Raw genomic sequence first — 21,045 nt, 5'->3', positions numbered from 1 at the left:
AATTCATATATGTTTAATTAATAATTTTGTTGTGCAGATTTTGAGCTGGGCCGAAACAAAAGAAAATATAACAAAGCCCAACTGTTGCATTATTGATTCAGCTTTGTGTTTGTAATCAAAGCTAGTTATAATTGGGCCAGAATAAATATTAATGTTGCAAGCCCAACCAAAATGCTTTCTTGTTTGCTTCCTATGCTTGATCCGCTACACAACTCATCAGGAAAGCAAATGTTAACCAATTGGGCCAGCTTTAATCTCAACACTACAAGCCCAAGTCTCACAAGTGATGAATGTTTCCATTCTTGGTCCGAAACAAAAGGAAAAATGAAAGCATAATGCTTCCAACGGAACCAAGTATTAACCATGTGATGGATTTCAAAATCTATTACATTGTTAATTAATGCATGGGGAACATGAGAGAGAAAAATTCAGCTGAAGTGATTGATGGTTATTATGACTAACACGCCACTCTATGTTAGGGAAGTAAAAGCAAGCTATTCATTTTGTTTAAACCTCTTTGCATTGCTTTTCTTCAAGATTCTTTTCATTATCTCTCATCTCTCACTTCTTCTCTATTCGGTCCTTGTCCAGGAAACAATGGAAGAAATGTTCTTCAACACCGAAAAGAAGATGTTGCATGCGCCTAAGACCATCAAGCTAATGATGGCAAGAAAACATACCAAAAGAAAGATGAGCTGTGGCTGAGATTACTACCAAATGTGGTTAGATTTGGTGAGGTAATCTTGAGCCTCTCATGCTCAAAAAGGGAAGTTGAAGATTCGGCCAAGAGGGAGATTCTTGAAGCATGGCTTGTCTTCGATTCTGATCAACCACCACAGGGAGTAGCTAGAGTGGCGAAGTGATGGTTGAAGGCAGAGATTGAAGCAGATGAAGTCATTATCATCATGAGGCATCAAGGGCCAGAAATCCATCTTGGAGAGGAAGCCAAGGATGGAGAGCTCAGATTGATGAAGGGTGATGATCAAGAAAGGACTAGAGGTAATTGCATGTTGGGTTTAGCATGGTTATCTCTTCTCTCTCTGTGTGGCCGAACCGGTTTGTTGAAGGAGGAAGAAAGTTGGTTCGGTTTTGGCTTCAAGTGTGGAGGCTTTCCTCTTTCTTTAAAAAGGGGGAACAACCACTGTTTGAAGCAAGGAGAAAATTTGAGAGTGCAAGGCACAGAGTTCTCTGAGCTACCTGAGCTAACAGATTTCTCTTCTCCTTCAATGTATTCTGTTTTGTAATTTTTCTGTTTAATTTTGTCATGTCTTGAGTCTCATGGAAAAAGGCAAACAAGTGAGGTTTGTATGAAAAAGCCATTGAGCGGAAAAAGGCAGAGAGTGCAAAATTAAAAGAAAAAGCCATAGATGTCTTAGAGGTCCTTTGTTCATCTATGTTGTGTATCATGATTCTGTGGGAATCCCCTTGTAAGTTGGGTTAGCACTTTACAAGTTGTAATCAGAATGATTATAGTGAAATTCCATCATGTTTGTGATGGAGACTGGATGTAGGCTGCACTGCACTTAGCAGCCGAACCAGGATATATCTTGGTGCAATTCTCTTCTCCTTCTACTCCATTTCTGTTTTCCACTACACAGGAGCAAAAGCCAGAATTATCTCGTGCCAAGTGACGAGACAAAACAAAAAGTCTCGTGGCAAGGGACGAGACAAAACAAAGTTACTCGTGTCCAGTGACGAGCAAAAACAGAAAAGTCTCTTCCGAAGGTTAGCAAGTGTTAGCTTCGAAAAAGGGGCTAAGATTCAACCCCCCTTCTCTTAGCCACTGAAACCATCAGTTTGTATATAATTTTTTTTGTTAGAAAAACTTAGCCACATTCATTGAAAATTAAAAAACTAGATTATCCAAACAAATCTAAAAACACATTAGCCTATTTTTTTTAATGCTATCTTTGACTTGTTTTTATTCACAACAAAATTTATTTCTGTACAGTTGCATAAAAAATGGTGACCCAAACTCAAAATGCAGTCATGGCCACATACACAAAAAAAAAATACAACTTATCCATTAGCTCTAATTTGCCAAAAATAATTAGCATTTTATTATACTTATTAATTTTCTTACATTGTGCAGTACATCTGCAAAAAAAAATGTCCACATAATATTCATAAGTATGAATGTTTAATGCCATCCATACCATAGAACTCTCCTTAAAATAAAGGACATATATCCGGATAATTTTTTGTTGGAGACTTGGAGTAATTAATACACATGAGAGTTCTTTAGGAGCTCTACAAGACACTCTCCCAATTGAAAACATGCATGTTAAAGGAGGATGACAAACTGGTCCAAACTCGTTAGATCATTTTGCATAATTCGTTAAAAAAATGGAATAAATTAAAAATTTAAAATTGTTATAATAAAAAAGTTTGTTTAATTCGTACGGTCTAATTTACAGATTTTGACGAATTTTAATATAGTGAAACGAATTTATTCATTAGGTTTGCCATTTTATTATTTTATTTTAAAAATTTTGGTTAATTTTTTTTGTGTTCAAACCAAAAAAAAAAACACAAAAAATACCTATCTTAAATCAAAACTGATGATTTGCTAGAGAACATTACTAAGCTTTAACCAAATCACATGATTGGGATTACTTCTTGTTCTATATCTAACTATCAAATCTACTGCTTTATTTGCTTTTCTAGCTATCCAATTGACTTGAACATATCAAGATCTTGATCAAAATTCCTGAATTTTGTAAACTAAATCAACAACTTCAGACGTGTACTCACTATTTGAATCATGCAAAAAGTGTAGAACATCCAAACAATCTATTTTACTTACAATGTCTCTCAAACTACCATCTCAGATTAAGATAAGTCCTTTTTAGACTGCAAAAATCTCACATTTAGTGATAAATTAAATTTTAAAACTTTTGGTTAATGATTATATTTATTAGATATTTAAAATTATATATTTTTTAATATTTAATAATAAAAAAATAAAAATTGATGGGCTTGACTCCCCAACCCACCAATCTATCATTAGGTGAAACAAAATAGAAATTTAAGACTACTTCACTAATTAATAATTATAAATGAAAAACGAATCAAGACAAACTCTATCCATTTGCTACCCCTAACTCAGTTGAAGACTTGAAGTATACTAATGCAAAATAAGTATTGGCTCCACACATTCCTATAGCTAAACCCCATTTTTTTTTCCGGTGACTAGCTAAACCCCATTTTGAATTCATAGGATTCCCTCCATTATTATTAATTAACCACCCTTATTATATATTTAGCCACTTCATATAATAATAAATTAATAATCATTCTGATAATTATCATATATGTATAAATATTGATGACTATTAGTTAGCAGTAAAACTTTCATCCTATAAATTAAAGAAACATTATTCGAATGGATTTGATGATAAATAAAAGCTTAAAGTATTTGAAACATATTATAGCACTGTTCATCTAAATTTAAAGTAGTTATTAGTAGCCAGCAACATTACACATATAGTTAGTTAATTACAATATAATGTACCACGTATCATTCTATGCTCTATGGCATAAATCAACCTACTAAAGTACAAATTTACTCTCAACAAAAATTGACAAGAAGGGAACTAAGGAATCTCAAGGACGCATTATTTAGGTGATTAGTCCTAATTCAAATGGACCACGTCTTCAATAATAGGACAATATAGCCATCTCAATTTCACTTATATTAAATTTAAATTGCACCAAATTATTATTAATTCCCTAATTGTAACATATAACAAAATGTATGATGAAAGCAATAAGGGTAAATGGGAACAATAGAGAGGACAAATCTTATGAAGAAGTGGAGCCCATAAATCATTCTATCATCATTCATCAACTACTACTAAATTCCAATACGTCAATAAAAAGCTATAATTAAACTTTTTATCAATTAAATAAATAAAATATTTGAGTTTGGTTATGTGATTTAACGTTGCAAATGCCCATTAGTTCTTCGTTTTCTAAGAAGACAAAATTTGACCGCCCTTAATTTTGTATGAATCTATTTGTATTATTGTATGCTTATTAATGGCTCGGCTCAATTAATTAGCTTAAGCCACAATAACTATAATCTAACATAGCTTTTCCTATATGCTAGGGTTAATACTTTTGAAGTGGCATTTTTATTTAGCATATATAGTACAAATAATTAATGATAAGAAGAGATAAATGACAAAGATTAACTTTTGAACAGAATCTAACTAATTTGAAATATTGAAGTGGTCTTTGTAACTGTATGTGAAAAATGTTAAGTATGGTGGCATATATATGACCTTATTCTTCCTTTACTATATGGTAATATATGTAGGATTTTGTTCCTAGCCTTACTCCTTAATTATATTGCTACTACATTTAATTTATAAAATCATCATTCATCTATTTTCATCGAACAATTTATATATTTTTTAAGGTGAGATACTTTTATAACATAATATCGGATACTTTAAGATAAAAAGTTTAACATTATATTTGATTCTTATTGCAACCATTTCTCTAAATAAAGATAATATTTTAGCACAAAATGCAAAAATATACTTGTACATATACATAATATAAATTTTTAATATTTAATATACTTTATACTTGAGGTCAAATTGGTCAAATTTATTATTATAATAATAAATAATAATAAGCTTTGCTTTCATTTATAAGTTATTTTTTTAGCTTGAAATTATTAGTTTGGATTGTAATCTATTTTCAAATATTTTACCCAAACATTTTTTTTAAAAAGGTATTTTTCTTATGATTCCCAAACATGCTCAGAATGGTACTTTAATTTTTTAACCTAAAAATTGTTTATGTAAGGGCTTGTTTTGCTGTTTTTATTTCTTATTTGAATGTAAATTATAAAAAATATACTAAGTTGTTCATTGTAATAACATTTTGTGAAGAAAATAACAGAAACAGAATATATATACTAAGTTTTAATTTATCGAGTGATCAGTTTATTGATCTGTTTAAATAAATGTCGAGAGTTCGAATTTCATCTTGTATATACAGCAATGAATAACCAAAAATAAGCTGATCATATTTTTGCATGCAAATAATTAAAACTGAAAAAAATGTAAAGTGTACTAGCTAGAAATTAATATCTCAATCTTATGTATAATCCTACATAATAGAATGCATAATATATAAGTAACTCAACGTAATTAACTTTACCTAAAACAAACAGAGAAGCAAAATGTCAAAGTATTAAAAGTCAACTACTTCCAAATAAAAACTAATTACATATAGTTATGGAAAATTACAAACACAAAAATTTACAAAGGCATGCAGCATTACTCAAAAATTGGCCGATATATATGTTTCACAAGCAGGTATTGCAGGCATGCAATAATGTAAATAATTTTGAGTTTGGATGATTTTGTGGCTACTTGTGATTAACACGGTTCAATTTGGAGTTTAGCAAATTTTGACCACTGTTAATGTACTTCAATTCCTCTAAGCATGAAATGTTGTACTGTTCTTAAATTCTAGTACATACACCATCACTCACCAACCTAATTATCATTAGGGCATGTTTAAAAAATTGTTTTGATATAGGAAAATTATTATTTTAATAGTCTCTTAAGTAGCGTTTGGTAGAAAAAGAGAAACTGAAAAATTAGGACTGAGAGACAGAGACTGAAATAAATTTTAGTATTCTATTTAGTGTAAAGTGGGAGTAAAAAATTGAAACAAGAATGAAACTCTAGTTTAATTTGTACAAATAGTAAAATTGGAATTAGTTAACTGAAATGAGGATATTTTAAGTATAAAATATTATTAAAATTTCAGTCTCTATCTCTAAAAATTTCAGTCTTCTGTGTCCCTATTTTTTAGAAGTACTGAAATACTGAAATTTTAGGAACAAAAGATAGAAATTTTAATACCAATCTATGAGTCAATAAATATAATACTGAGTCTCAATCTCCTAGTCTCTGTCCTAGTACCTCAAAACAAACGCTATCTTACTCGTTAGTTGATCAAATTGGTTCGCTAATTTTTTCAACATTAATTAATTATGTTTGTTCATATTCAGTTTTTCGTTTACACTCTATTATTTACACTTATTTGTGGGTTTTTTTTTTCAATATACGTGCAGTGAATTTAAAAATTAAATCACAAAAATAAGCATTGGATCGGATTATTATTAATTACATTTATTTTTTTCATTTCTGATTATAATCGTGTCATGGAAAATTAATCTAACATGCTTATCTTTTCAAATAATAATTTTCCAGACGTATTTAAAAATTTATTTATTTAAGGTTATCATCAATATTTGTTTTCCTTAAATAAAATCTCAAGTTCATTCACAAACCAAAAATTAATGTGCTAATTCCAAATAGTTTTGATTGAACCGATAAGAATAGAAGCGTATTAAAATTGAAGTTAAATCCTCTAAAATAAAAAAAATTTAATAAAGTAATAAAGTAAATTATTAATCATTATTAATTTTATAATTATCATAATTTAAGAATAATCAACTCATCAACTAATAATAAGGATACCGGTGACACTTTTTCAGCACCAACTAATAATGATTAGAAGCCAAGGAAGATCAACTTGCAAAGTACATATCATGCAAAAGAAAAAAATGTTTAATAAATTTAGAACCATATGAAAGATGCCAACAAAAACTAATAATGCATATAGATATTATTATAATATATACATATATACTTCCAAAATCTAATTTGACCACTATATATATCCGTTCTCCTTCAATTCACTACTACAAATTCCTCAAACTAAAAATCTTAATAGCTACTTTAAGCTAAGTAATTAAATCTCCTCTAATATAGTTACTATGGCAGGGGATGAAGCTATTAAACATGCTTCTACAACCACCACCACCACTACTCCTATGTCCAAATCAAACAAATCAACCATGAAAAGGTTCATTGGTGTGAGGCAGAGGCCTTCAGGAAGATGGGTGGCTGAGATCAAAGACTCATCACAACATGTGAGATTATGGCTTGGGACCTATGACACACCAGAGGAGGCTGCAAGGGCCTATGACGAAGCGGCACGTGTCCTACGAGGCGAAAATGCAAGAACAAACTTTGCATTATTTGGTTCTGATACCGATGGAAGTTCCAGTAAATTGTTATCTGAATCTGACGGAAAAAGCAGACTGAGTTTTCCTTCGTTAAAAGCGAAACTCAGTAAGAATCTTCAAAACATTATAGCAAGAACAAGCGATAGTAACAATAACAGTATGAAATCTTCGTCGGCAAAGAGTAGGGTGAGTGATCATTTCACTTTTGCTAGCATATTCAAAAGAAGAAATTGTTACCAACAATACCCTCATCAAATGCCTAGTCCAATTGATATGAAGAACATTGATAAAGTTGTGCAACCTAGTATCATTGTTCCCCCTTTGGAAAATGATCATAACCACAACAATAATCATAATGGTTCTTCATCATCATGGGAAAATTCTAGTGTTTCTGATTGTAGCAGCTGTGATTGGTTCGGATCAGATTTTGGAGATTTCAGTGTTGGTGATCAAGGGTATTTGGATCAATTGTTGGGGTGGGTTGAAAGTTCAAATCTTTGTTCAAATGGGGTTGGTGATTTTGATGATGAGAGTTCAAGGAGTAAGAGGTTTAAGGTGTCTTCTACAGTGCTTGTTCCTCCGACTTTCACTTCTTCATCACATGATTATTGTGGTTCACCTTATGATTATTATAATTATAATACTAATAATGGATGTGGCTCTCCATGTAGTGGTTATGCCTCTCCATATAATGGTAGGAAGTAAACTTTTTAGAAGCATGTAATGTATTATTTGTAGTGAGAAGTTATCCTAGAGAGTAGAGATAATTGTGGTGCTTAATTAATTAATTGATATGCCAATGAAAATTGGTTAACTCTGGTTTGTCTTATAGGGTAAAATGTATGCATGCTTTTCTCAAAGGGTTATGTTACATGTATTTAGTCATCTTTATATAGTTAATTGTTGATTCATATCACTCATTTTAAATATTTGGATTCTATATCCATTCACTTGTTATCTCAAATGTTTAACCTACCAAAACAATATTTTCAACATTCCAAAGTTTTACTTTATGGTCAAGAACGGTTAGAATTATTCCAATCAAATATGTCTAAACAAAAAGTCAAAAAATGCAAGTCCAACTTATACATGTGTGTCAGTGTGTGAAAAGGAGTCTATGGGCTCGTTTTATTCTTTAATAAATGCTTACTTGCACCGACTTATAAAAATATAAGTAATTATTTAAATCAGTTAATAAAAATTTTAAAAGTGGACATTTTAAAAATTAATACATAGAATCACAGATCAATCTTTAAGATTTTGTTTCGATAGATAAATCAGTCTCTAACTTAACTGTTTAATCAAGTGTCAGAAATTCGAATCCACTTTATGCATGTAGTAATCTATTGGTCAATAATAAATCTTTATTTAAGTCATGAACATTAAAAATTATTTTCTAATACCAAAAAGAATCATATATATCTATTTATTGACAATTATAAGAAAAAGTCTAGGAGACCAGCAGTTTTATTGAATTTTGGCCAGCATGTAACCAGCAGAGGAAGGTGAGCCATTGGATGAAATTTCACACCAATCTCACACCATCAAATCATCATTGATGGCTAGTTGATAGCTAACAATCACAAAAATTACTGCCCCCTAGCATTGCTCCAATTATAATATTCTATTTTTCACTTTAGGGTCTTAACCACAATCACTTAGATTCGATTTACATGTATTTAATATAAATTGTCTTAAACTTGATTCATTTTATTTAGATATGTTCTGGTTTAGGGGATCTATGTAATTTTCAATCATTCATTTTATTAACTTGAATTACCATGTTTTTTACGAGTCTTGGTGTACCATACATCCCTTGCATTATAGCCATCAGATAGTAAAATACATGAAACACCATATATATGAAGGTGCATATTAGAATTCTCCATCATAAAAGCAGGTATATTCCCACTTGGCACTTATCCATCTAGCAAGTGGGATATTTAGATTTTAGATATTTACAAAAACGGTGACGTTTTGGGTTTGTCCTTTGTCGAAACCCCACATGCTGAATGTGACCTGAAAATGTGATTCATGATTTATTTCCCACTCTTATTCCAATCCAACCACTCTCTCTTTCTCTGCAAGTTTCCCCCAAATCCTCACTCCTAGGGTTCCGGCTCCAAACTTTCGATTCCTCCGATAAGGTACCGATCCTCGATCTCCCTTCCAGGGAGCTTCAGATCTGCTCTCCCTCTTTCCTCCATTGTTAACGATACACTCAATTTCGTCTCTCGCGTTTTCATATTTATTTGTTTCGTTCAGTTTTAGGATTTTCATGAAATAGTTGAAAATGTTCTTCTTTTCGTTGCGTAGCATTTGCAGGTTCTGTGAGCAAAGGTGGTTTGGTAGCTTCGCTCGACTCAGCTGAGAGAAAAGAGAATTCACAATGAGACCCGTGTTTTGTGGAAACCTGGACTTCGACGCGCGTCAATCTGATGTTGAGAGGCTCTTCAAAAGATACGGGAAGGTTGAAAGAGTGGACATGAAATCTGGTATGCCATTTTTTTCGGAAAATTTTATTTATTTATTATTTGGTTCATTTTTATGTTTAGGGTTAAATTTCTGGTTTTTTGTTTCAGCTATGCAATTACTCATTTTACTGGAATTCTTTTCCTTCATGTTTGGGACAATTTGAGTATGTAATGTGATTTTCAGTTGTTAGTTAGTGTTGGGTGGCCAAGCATTGTTTTTGGCTTTGAACTTTGTGTGAACTTGTTTTATTGTGCTGAATTTTTCGGGGCCTTCCTCTTTGCAATGTATACTTTACATGGTTGTTGGATAAATTATATGGCAAAGACCGGATATCTTGGAGAGGTGTATTTCTCGAGAAAGCAGATTAACGGATTGGCAACTGTGACTGGCATTGCTTGAATGGTGATATTTCTTTTAATTTTCTTCGCGGTATTGTTTGACAATAAGGAACACGCGATGAAAGTGTGCTCTAACGTTGAGTTGCAGTGGGGCTTTTGTACTGTTTAAGAAAGGAAAATGTTATGTGCAACCACTGAAAGTGATCATTTTTTCAAAGAACTCGTCGACCCTTTTCTGTTTTCAGTTTGGATTTGATACCTAAAAAAGGATGAGTGTGCCATTTTTCAAAGTAATCATTTTTATTCTTTGCAGCAAATAATAACGGAAAAAAAAAATCTTTATTGTTGTACGCTCAAAGTGTTCTGTTAATGCAGGATATAAGACCTTAAAAATTTATGTTGCCGTTATCCTCTTACACTTAAGTATTTTCACCATGAACGTAATTTGAGCTTGCTTAACAGCATGGAATGAACCTTTGTTTCTTCCAAAATTATAACTGAAGTACAATACAATTTGTGTTCCTAAAATGATTTTTTTAAAAGGGTCAAGATGATGTTCTTTGGCTAGTTACTTTTGAATGGATGTACATTTTCTTTTCCTTTTAAAAGAAGAGAGATTTCGTTTAGAAATGAACCCCCATACTCAACAATTTCTTTGTGGCAGGATTACTTGGAAAATTGGAATGCCCATGCTCTTCTTGGGTGGATGTGCTTCCCTGCATTTCATTTCTAGAATGTGCCCAGGCTTCTTGTATTTTTCCAGACGAAATAATCTGATCCGCCTTAGCCCTGCCATTCTGCATTCCCTCAGCATTCATTGATTTTTCATTCCTCATGACTTTTGATCCGTGTTCAATTTCCGACATGTTTCAACATAGAAACCTTGATGATTTCGCAACTGTGGCAGGTGTTGTGGTACTTCTTGACAGTTTTATTTCGTGTTTTATGTTGAAATTTTCTCATACTTGAAAAATTGATGCTGCCTTCCTCCATAAATCATCTCTGTGAAAGGAGTATTTGAATTTTCCATTGAAATGGTTTCGGTGCTGTTTTATTTTTAACATTTTTTGTGTATAGGGTTTGCTTTTATCTACATGGAAGATGAAAGGGATGCTGAGTATGCAATCAGAAGACTTGATAGAACTGAATTTGGAAGAAAGGGGCGCCGTATACGTGTTGAGTGGACAAAGGTATGCTTGTGATGGTAAACCACAATAGTGGTTATTAGTTATTAAATAGTGATATATTATATAACACAACTCATAGCTTCTATTTTCATCACTTTTATGGTATTGGAAAAGTATTAAGACATGTTTAGGTGATAGTCAGATTTTAACATTCAATGTAATTATTTTAAGATTTGTAGTGTAACTTTGTTATGATTTGTAGCAAGAACGGGACAGCAGAAGGTCAGGTGATTCAAGAAAATCCTCAAGTAATTCAAGACCATCAAAGACTTTGTTTATCATAAATTTTGATCCAGTTCACACCAGGACAAGGGATCTGGAGAGACACTTTGATCCCTATGGGAAAATATCAAATATAAGGATCAGGAGGAATTTTGCTTTTATACAATATGAAACTCAGGAGGATGCTACAAGAGCTTTGGAAGCAACAAACTTGAGGTTTTACATTTAAATTTGCTTATTATCCTTTCAATTGTTGATGTTATTTTTCCCCAGAAGTTTTAACTAGAAATACTCTAGATTCCAGTGCTTTGAATGGAGGAGGTAAGATGAGGGCAAGGGAATAAATATGCTAATGGCTTTGCTTAAACATCTTACATTTTCTTTGCATGTTTGATTTGCAGCAAATTTATGGATCGTGTTATCACAGTGGAGTATGCTATTAAAGATGATGATGACAGGAGGAATGGATACAGTCCTGATAGAAGAGGCAATGACTCCCCTGATGGGAGATATGGCCGGGGCAGATCCCCGAGTCCATATCGCAGAGGTAGGGGTAGCCCAGATTATGGTCATGGATCGAATCCAGCTTCCAGACCAGAACCAAGAGGAAGCCCAAAGTATGAACGAGGTGAAAGCCCAGTCAATGGCAGATATGACAGGTTTGTGGTTTGATATCATCCACCTAGTGTTTTGGTCTATTCTTCCTTTTGTATGTGGCTATTATTGACCTTGTTCTCGCTTTGACTATTTTATTTTTTTCGCAGCCGGTCTCCTCCTCCACGAGAAAGGTCTCCTCCTCCACGTGAAAGGTCGTCTCCTCCACGTGAAAGGTCGCGATCCTGAGGAGTAAAACAATTAGATCCGTCTGTGAAATTGTTACCCATTTTCATTTTGTTCTAGCAGTCTGTAGTTTGGCAGCAGAAAACATTAAGCTTGGTTGTATCTACTGTTGTGTGTTGGCTTGAACCTAATGCAGCGACATGCAAAGACATTGAAACAGATTATCTTATGTTGGTGGATCTAGTTTGATTTATGTTTTCTAAAAAGGACATTGTTCGACCTCTGGTTCATTATGGATTGAGCATTATTTAGTTACTTGTATTTATGAGTGTGTAGGTCAAATTTTCACAAAGAGAAGAGATCAAAATTTCGAATTTTTAAAGCTCGTCATTGCAATCTAACTGCATCTAATAAATTTGGCATTCAATATTTTACGGCTACAAAGTACAAACTACAAAAATTACAAAAATTGTATATATATATTAAAACCGAATTGCACTTGCTTTTGTTTATATAAAAGCAATCATTCTCCCATGAGGTACTAATAAATAATAATCCTAGTAAGGTTGGAGCGTATTTAGATGTTATTTGAAAGGTCACCAAAAAAAAAAAGATGTTATTTGAAAGTCCAGATTCGCACATGATTTTGATTTTGGAATTTAGAATATCAATGTAGGGTTTTTTTAATTTATTTTTTTCTTAAAAAAGGGACAATAAAAAGGCCTCACCTAGCCTCTTTTGTTGTGTACCTTTTTCCTTCCAAGTTCCAAAGGATTACTCTACATTCTCATATTGATTAACTCATTATTCTATTTTGTTTTGACATGCTTTGTCATGATTAGTCATTATTATCCATAAATCATGTTAGTTTTAGATCAATTAATTATGTGTTTTCATCTCGCAAAGAATCAAAAAGTGTAATTAATTACTTCAAAAATCGAAAAAAACAGTATTTTAATTTGGTTTGGTCGAGTGGTTAGCTCACTCGTTTGTTTAAGCAAGTGTTAGAATTCGAATCACGATTTATGCATGCAGTAATCTATTAGTCAGCGATGGATTAATCAATACTCATTGACTTGTCAGATTGAAAATACGTAAAAAAAAAACCTTAAATTATTCTAAATAATCCATTTACCCTAAATTATACTAACATCCCCTCGATTTGGATTACTAAATTCAAATAAAATTATGCATTTAGGCATATAATTAAATTCAATTTTCATGTAGAGACAATATAAAAAAAATGTGTCCAGATATTCGAAGAATATTTCTATATCATCATAAATAAATAATTTTTAAATTCATTATGTACTTAACTAGTTATCTAAATGTATAAATTTAATCATACAATTGTATAAAATTTTTTATACTTACATAAAGATTAAATTCATAATTATGATTTTATTATTCTAAAATACCTTTTTGTGTTTCTTTATTTATTATTCTTTTTCTCAAACTAACCTAACCAATTACTGTTAAGTACCAGAGTTAACAAGATAAAATAATATAACTAAAATTTATAAATGAAAAATAAATAGAGCTAAACTAAATAGTTTAAGAAATAATGAAAATAGCATGACTAAGTGATAAATATTATAATTTTTTAAAATACATAAAAAAATTAATATTTCCATACATATATTAATTGTTATACATATTAAATGGTAAGATTTTTTTATTTAATGTTAAAATAATATACATTGATATAAAAAACTAATAGTAAAATATAAAAAAATTATTAACAAAAATTTTGGTAAAATCATAATTTAATAATTAAAAATTATTAAAGGATATTTTAGAAAAAATAATTTAATTATTAAAATTTTTAAAAATTGTTTTGATAAAAATAGAATTTAATCAATAAAAAATAATTTATTAAATGGTATTTTGGTAAGTAAAGTTTAATGATAAAAAAATTGTTAAAGAGTATTTTTGTAAAAAATATTTTTTTTTAAAATAGATAAAGTTAACATTAATTAACAAAAAAAAATTTAAATGGATTAAAGAGGAGGGTTTTTAAGAGTTATAACTTATAAAAGAGAAAAATGTACATTTTATAAATAGAGGAGAAGAGAGTGTCATTTTAATATCTCACAGAAAAATGGAGTATAATTTCTCTTATTTTTAACATATGATTAACTAATAATTTGTTCTTTGGCAAAGTCAACGATTACAACTAAAATAGCTTATCCAATTTTACCATAGTTAAAAATCACATTTTAACCAATATAATTATCTAAATCACTACTTTATCTAAATCCTTGACTTGCAATTTTGTAAGATCAAGTCAAAAACAGATCGAGGAAAGTGGAAACATATGTGTGAATGATTAATTCATCATTTTGTAAGCATATCTTATTGCTCCGATAATCACGAATGACAGCTAAGTGATGTTCATTCCTTCTTTAAATTTTGAAATCCATATTTCCCTTATCCGAAAACAAGTTTCCAATAGAAATCTCTTTACAATAATTTTATTCAGACACAGTGCAAAATATGCCCCTTTTAATTTGATAAATAAACAAATCTGAACACATTGAGCTTAAACCAAACTCCAAAGCTGGTTGTGCTTATTTGCTTTTTTACATTTCTACTGTTTTACAGTTAATCATGCTTCTTGGTACATAGACATGGTCACATGGAATGATTAGACAACAATAATTACATCTTATGAGTGTATTAATAGGCCAAAACGTACTTATTAATCTATTTTTTATAAATCAAATGTGTATAATAATCACAAATATAAAATTAGTCAAGATGGTTATTTCTTTACATTCTAATTAAGTGGTGTTAGGTTATGTTACTTGAGAAATACTATTTATTTTTAAAATTTTTAATTTTTAGTAATTTTTTATTTAAATAATATTATTTAATTAATTTAAATATCTATTTTATAGGAAGTTATTTATTTTTTATAAGAAATTATTTATTTTTTAATTTTTTTTCTAAAGACCAAATAATAAACAATTTTTAAAAAATATTTAATTGCACGGTATATACTTGACCATGATAAAAAAAAAAACAATTATATTACTTATCTCACCTAAAAATATTTCATAGCTTAATTCATTAGTCAATAAATATATCTATGATTCTCATCATATATTCATGGCAAAACATTAGTGGCAAATTCGTAATATATCACAAGATCAATGTCAAAGATATATAAATTCAAATTCAATAAACAGACGGTGAACTTTGAAAAATGAAACAAGTTCACTTCACTTTCACACGTGGGATTTTTAGGCACTTTCAAAATACTACTTAGACACCTTATACTACTAGGACTTAGGAGCTGTTATTACACCATGCCCCCACATTACACGTGGCACTGCTACGCACCCACGTAATCACATTGATAACCTTAAAAAAATATATATATATAACATCCTTAGATTTTTCAAATTTCAATCAATCTCAACGGTTAGCTTATCTGTCTCAACCCCACAAATCTGAACCGTTAAATCAATGGAAATGTTCGAACTATAAGCACTTCTAAGCACCCCCAAAACTCGCATCTTGCTTCATTTGAGCGTTTATGCTATAAAGTTTGATTTTTGAATTGTGGGGTGTTTTGTTTTCTGATGTATTGTGCTAGCTTGTGTTTGTCTTCTTCTGTTGTAAGAGCTTCAGTGCTATATATTATATTATATGGTTTGGATTTGCTTCAAAATTTGATCACTCATCACTTTGGAGCGTTTTGCTTCTGTTCCTCAGCTTATTATGAGACAGGACTGAAGCAGCTTCTGAAACTCTGAAGAAACTGTTTCCAAGTAGCTCATAGCCTGATCAATGATTTTGGAAGCATTGGAAGAGTTTAATGCTGTTACATAGTGTTCAAAAAGCAAAGTGTTTTGTGTTTTTGTGTGTGTGAAGTTTGAAGTTTAAGTCACAGAAGAAGCTTGTTTTCTTTGTTACTCATTCTTAAAGGTTGGTCCTTCAAGTTCAAGTGTGTTCTGTTTTACATTGTTGCATCTTTGCTTTGATCTTCTACTTAAGGATGAAAAAAGAAGAAGAAAAAGAAATAACGAAGTTCTGTGCTTTTTCTTCCTCCTTTTCCTTTTCCTCTTAATAATTATATTTTGATGAGGTTAAGGTTTTTATCTTTTGCTCAAGCTACATGTTATGGAATCTTTCTAATTTCTTTGGCTTTTGGGCTTACAGAAACAGTGAGGAACAAGATTGATAGCTCTAAACAGGAAAAAGAAAAGTCCTTTGAATAGTTTGAGAGCAAGTCAACAAGTTGAGTTAAGGTATTGTATATATTTATTTGTTTTTAATTTAAATTTACATTAGTTGAAATTCATTCTTTTTTTTTTAAATCTTATCAACATTTTTTATTCCCTTACTTATTAACATTAATAATAGTCAGTGATCATTGATTGGACATGCTTGTGTTGTATACAACTTGTAGATAGAGACTTGTGTCTTCCCTTTAAAGTGAAGCTTCTCCCTTTCTCATATTTCATTAACCCCTTTTATTATGAGGACAAAAATGGAAAATCACATCTAAGGATTCTACTTCCCTTTTTGAAATTAACCTCACAAAACTCACTCATGCACTTAATTTTGGGATAAATTCTTATAATGCTTTTGAAAAATATTTAAAAGATATTTAATAAATACTAATGTTAATTTGTATTGTTAAAATGTTAATCAAGATCATTTTCATGCAAGAATTCAATTTCTCCAACTTTGTGTTGCTCTTTGTACCTACCAACCCCTTGATGCTGAGTAAAGTTAAGAGATATTATTTTTCCCCTCTAGTGACCAATATGCCCCTAGAGAGGACACCTTATTACATTTGTGCCACTTTCCAAGTTGGTCTCTTAGGCCTAACATATTAGTAGATTTGCACACTCAAATTAATATTTAATAATACCCACCGACTCCCTCTTAATTGGACAGCATTCTTAGCAGATAAATGTCCAATTACTTCATTTTCATTAGCAACCATATATCTAACCATACCATTTATTGCACTTAGAAAAATCCAATATCCAATATATCAATACAATACAATACACTAACTTGTTTATATAATTTCCAAAGGGGCATTAAATGATCACTTTGCTAAAGTAACAAGAATAGTGGGGTATCTTTAGGTACTTCATCTTTGATAGGGAGGGTCATGCTTTTAGTAAACAAGTTTTTTGTCTGTGATCATCAAGATTCTTCATACTATACAATATTCATGTTGGTCTAATCTCTCTTTCTTTTTGTTTTTCTTAATTATTTGTTTATTTTGTTAGAGAATTTTCTATTGGAGTCTTGATATATAATTTTAAGGATTTTATGAGTGCAACTGCTCCACCTCCTTTTGATTTTTTTTTTCTTTTCTGTGATATTATCATTGCATTCTCTTTTTCTCCTATGCAAAAAATTGTATCTTGGTCATTTCTTTGAGCTTAGTTTTTCTCCTTTTCTTTTCTTTTCCAGTTCTTGGTGATCAATCATCAAATTCTACATCATGGTGGAAGATTATGGTGCTGCTGCTGCATCATTTGATGCTAGTTCAACAGAAGAATGGTTGCTTCATGCACAAAAGCTTGTTCCTGCAGCAATGTCTAAGGCAAAAGAGGTTAAAGTTTTCCCAGTCAAGTGGAAGATGATTATCTCGAAATTGGAGCAGATTCCGTCGCGTTTATCGGACTTGTCGAGCCACCCTTGCTTCTCCAAGAATGCTCTCTGCAAGGAGCAATTGCAGTCAGTTTCCAAGTCACTCGAAGAAGCTATCGAATTGGCCGAGCTCTGTTTGAAGGAGAAGTATGAAGGTAAGCTTCGGATGCAGAGTGATCTCGACGCTTTAGCTGGGAAACTCGATTTAAATCTGAAAGATTGCAGCTTACTGATCAAAACCGGTGTGCTAGGAGAGGCTACTCTGCCTTTGATGGTGTCTGGTTCTGTTCAAGACTCTGATGTTGATTTTGCATCCATTAAGGAATTACTTGCAAGGCTTCAGATAGGTAACTTGGAAGCCAAGCAAAGAGCATTGGAGAAGCTCTATGATGTGATGAAAGAAGATGAGAAGAATGTTTTGGCTGTTCTTGGGAGAAGCAATGTTGCTGCATTAGTTCAATTGCTTACAGCAACATCTCCAAGGATTAGGGAAAAGGCTGCTACTGTGATATGTATTCTTGTGGAATCCGGTAGTTGCGAAAATTGGCTAGTTTCTGAAGGAGTTCTGCCACCTCTAATTCGGCTCGTTGAATCCGGTAGTGCTGCAGGGAAAGAGAAGGCCACGGTTTCTCTTCAGAGGCTGTCAATGTCGGCTGAAACCACCCGTGCAATTGTTGGACACGGTGCTGTTCGGCCGTTAATTGAGGTTTGCCAAACAGGGGACTCTGTTTCTCAGGCTGCAGCCGGTTGTGCTTTGAAGAATGCGTCGTCCGTGCCGGATGTGAGGCAGGTTTTGGCTGAAGAAGGCATTGTGAAAGTGATGATTGAGCTTCTTTGCTCTGGAATTTTGTTGGGAACGAAAGAGTATGCGGCCGAGTGCTTGCAGAATCTAACAGCGAGCAACGAGAATCTAAGAAGATCTGTCATAGCAGAAGGTGGTTTCAGCAGTCTCCTGGCCTATCTTGATGGCCCTCTTCCTCAAGAATCTGCGGTCGCAGCCCTGAGGAATTTGGTTGGTTCTGTTTCTGAGGATGTTCTGGATTCCCTCGGCTTGCTTCCTCGATTGGTTCACGTGCTTAAGTCGGGTTCCTTGGGAGCCAAGCAAGCCGCAGCCTCTGTCATTTGCCGGATTTGTGGCCCAGTTGAGATGAAAAAAATGATCGGCGAAGCCGGCTGCATACCTCTTCTGATCAATTTGCTTGAGGCTAAAGCAAATAGTGCTAGAGAAGCTGCATCACAAGCAATTTCGAGCTTGATGGTGCTGTCTGCGAATCGAAGAGAGGTTAAGAAGGATGATAAGATTGTGGTGCCAAGTTTGGTTCAGTTGCTTGATCCAAATCCACAGAACACTGCAAAGAAATATGCAGTTTCATGCCTTGCATCACTGTCTTCTTGCAAGAAATGTAAGAAGCTTATGATTTCTTATGGAGCAATAGGGTATCTCAAGAAGCTTAGTGAGATGGAGATTCCTGGATCTAAGAAGCTTCTAGAGAGATTGGAAAGAGGAAAACTCAGAAGCTTGTTTAGCAGAAAATAAGACTAAACATTATTATTATTATTATTGCAACTTTTATTTCTTTGTTTTTGTTAATTTTTGTTTCATTGTCTGTATGAAACAAGTGGGAGGTTAGGAAGTGTAATGTAATCAATGTTTTAGATTTTATTGTATTTAATGTTTCTGCCTTTTTGTACACTCTTTTCCTCTCTTTAATTTGTCTCATGTTTTCATTTCATAACTTGGCTCTTCATGAATGTTTCATTTAATCTTGGATAAAACTTGGATTCTGCACATAGAGAAGAAGAAAAATTAACTTTGAACAAGTGTTAAGTAGAATCTTTGACCTATTTTGCTATTATTTTGAACTTCTAGTTATAGTTAAGTGTGAAAAGTTTATAAGAATGAGTATTTATTTGATGAAATCATCAATTAATTATATATCTAAGGAATTGTCACCATCCAGCACCTATGTATTTTTATGTAATAATTCTTACTTTTAAGAAATACCTAATCCCATATTATTTAAAAGTTTGTAATTATTTTATTTTATTTTTACAAATTTCTGAGTGTGATGAACACTGGTGTTTCCATCATTTTTGTTATCAGATTCTAAATAACAACTTTATACACTTCATGTAAATGATTAAATTTTAAGTCAGATTAACAAATTGCAAAAACACTAATGTTAACAGCACTATAACTTTAATATGTCTAGCTAGTAAACAAATAATGCTACCAAGATCATTGCTTACCACCCTTTTGATTAATAAAAAAAGAAAAGTACTTTATTCTGAGATTATTTGTGATGATATATCCTTGGACACCTACTTCTAATTAGTTTTTTCTCCTTTTCTTATTATTTTTATTTTTTATTTTAGGAGTGCAACTATAGATTAAGTTATGTGTTTATTTATTTATTTATTTTGAAATATGAACTATGTAGAGCCAAATTTCACATCTTAGATTTGGGTTAAGAAATGTTACTCAATATCATACATCATTTAAGAATAGATGTTAATCAATTGGTTGAAGTTTTCACAATTTTTTCACAACAAATTTTTTTTAAATTTAATTTTAATACACTAATAGCGTAATTTTACACAGTCGTGCAATCACATCCATTTAAAATGTTTTAATATAAAAAGATAGTTATTTTTAATGATGTAACATTACGTAATTAAATACACGTGTAAAATTATTTTACTCTAACAATATATTAAACTTAAATTCTTTCTTTATATACTAAACAACTTTTAACTTATCAAAGGTTCTGAAATTGCTTTTAAAAGTTTGCCATTTTCCTAGTTATCTTTATGTCTTGGTCTTTTTTTTCTTTTTCTCCTTAAAATCATTGTAGTAGTGCTTTGCACCACTTGGACTTGCATTAGTGTGACAAAACAATCATAATGGCATGTGAGTTGTAAGATATATGTTTTACTAATTAATTATAAATTATAATGCATGCATGGTGTGTTCAATTCCAACCCCACAATGACTTCATCACTTTAGGAACATGTTTTCTACTTCACTATATAGTCATTTGCACCTCACTATCTCAAATGTGAAACCAGCATTGCTTGCATTATACACGTAATAAGTGGTGTATCTTAGTAATATTTCACAAATTAAACATTATGTTTCAGTGAATAAGTGCACTTAGGTTTCATTTATTTACAAGGATAGAATACTGACACATAAATATAAAAATATAAAATTATGTTTGGCAAATAAAACATAAATAAAATATTATGTCTTAAAATATTAAATTAATATATTTTGTATTTTTTTATCTAAAAGAATATAAATATTAGATGAAAAACACAAATTTTTTTAGTATTATTATCAAATTTTAATAATTATATT

The 21,045-nt window shown here is 31.5% G+C and overlaps 3 protein-coding genes across 8 annotated transcripts; all 3 read left to right on the top strand.

The window, feature by feature from the left end:
* The first annotated feature begins 6,808 nt into the window (after positions 1-6,808).
* On the top strand, positions 6,809-7,765 carry LOC130963518 (ethylene-responsive transcription factor ERF013-like). Its single transcript, XM_057889623.1, has one exon. It carries the CDS (start codon positions 6,809-6,811, stop codon positions 7,763-7,765), a length of 957 nt encoding a protein of 318 aa, XP_057745606.1.
* A 1,303-nt stretch (positions 7,766-9,068) lies between these two features.
* On the top strand, positions 9,069-12,383 carry LOC130961375 (serine/arginine-rich splicing factor RS41-like). Of its 5 annotated transcripts, none has more exons than XM_057887229.1 (7): positions 9,153-9,207; positions 9,377-9,555; positions 10,538-10,788; positions 10,951-11,063; positions 11,263-11,498; positions 11,684-11,941; positions 12,047-12,383. In XM_057887229.1, exons 4-7 carry the CDS (start codon positions 10,968-10,970, stop codon positions 12,123-12,125), a joined length of 669 nt encoding a protein of 222 aa, XP_057743212.1. In that variant the 5' UTR covers positions 9,153-9,207; positions 9,377-9,555; positions 10,538-10,788; positions 10,951-10,967; the 3' UTR covers positions 12,126-12,383. The 5 variants fall into 5 exon arrangements, with proteins under 5 accessions (XP_057743207.1, XP_057743208.1, XP_057743212.1 ...); XM_057887227.1 differs by having other exon boundaries at positions 9,161-9,207; positions 10,538-10,780; XM_057887228.1 differs by lacking the exon at positions 9,153-9,207 and adding an exon at positions 9,643-9,937 and having other exon boundaries at positions 10,538-10,780.
* Positions 12,384-15,725: 3,342 nt separating this feature from the next.
* On the top strand, positions 15,726-19,391 carry LOC130960248 (vacuolar protein 8-like). 2 transcript variants are annotated; one of them, XM_057885606.1, is made up of 3 exons: positions 15,726-15,995; positions 16,230-16,318; positions 17,505-19,391. In XM_057885606.1, the coding sequence occupies exon 3, from the start codon at positions 17,536-17,538 to the stop codon at positions 19,219-19,221; it is 1,686 nt and encodes a 561-aa protein (XP_057741589.1). In that variant the 5' UTR covers positions 15,726-15,995; positions 16,230-16,318; positions 17,505-17,535; the 3' UTR covers positions 19,222-19,391. The 2 variants fall into 2 exon arrangements, with proteins under 2 accessions (XP_057741589.1, XP_057741588.1); XM_057885605.1 differs by lacking the exons at positions 15,726-15,995; positions 16,230-16,318 and adding an exon at positions 17,094-17,261.
* Positions 19,392-21,045: the final 1,654 nt, after the last annotated feature.

Source organism: Arachis stenosperma, chromosome 2 (genome assembly GCF_014773155.1).
Source record: "Arachis stenosperma cultivar V10309 chromosome 2, arast.V10309.gnm1.PFL2, whole genome shotgun sequence".
In the NCBI taxonomy this organism is placed as follows: Eukaryota; Viridiplantae; Streptophyta; class Magnoliopsida; order Fabales; family Fabaceae; genus Arachis; species Arachis stenosperma.
This window is presented reverse-complemented; position numbering and strand designations above follow the sequence as displayed.

Coding starts and splice junctions, on each gene's coding strand:
- LOC130961375 (XM_057887224.1), top strand. CDS start 9,450: ATGAGACCCGTGTTTTGTGGAAACCTGGACTTCGACGCGCGTCAATCT. Junction 9,556..10,950: donor AAGAGTGGACATGAAATCTG/GTATGCCATTTT, acceptor TTTTGTGTATAG/GGTTTGCTTTTATCTACATG. Junction 11,499..11,683: donor TTGGAAGCAACAAACTTGAG/GTTTTACATTTA, acceptor TTTGATTTGCAG/CAAATTTATGGATCGTGTTA.
- LOC130963518 (XM_057889623.1), top strand. CDS start 6,809: ATGGCAGGGGATGAAGCTATTAAACATGCTTCTACAACCACCACCACC.
- LOC130960248 (XM_057885606.1), top strand. CDS start 17,536: ATGGTGGAAGATTATGGTGCTGCTGCTGCATCATTTGATGCTAGTTCA.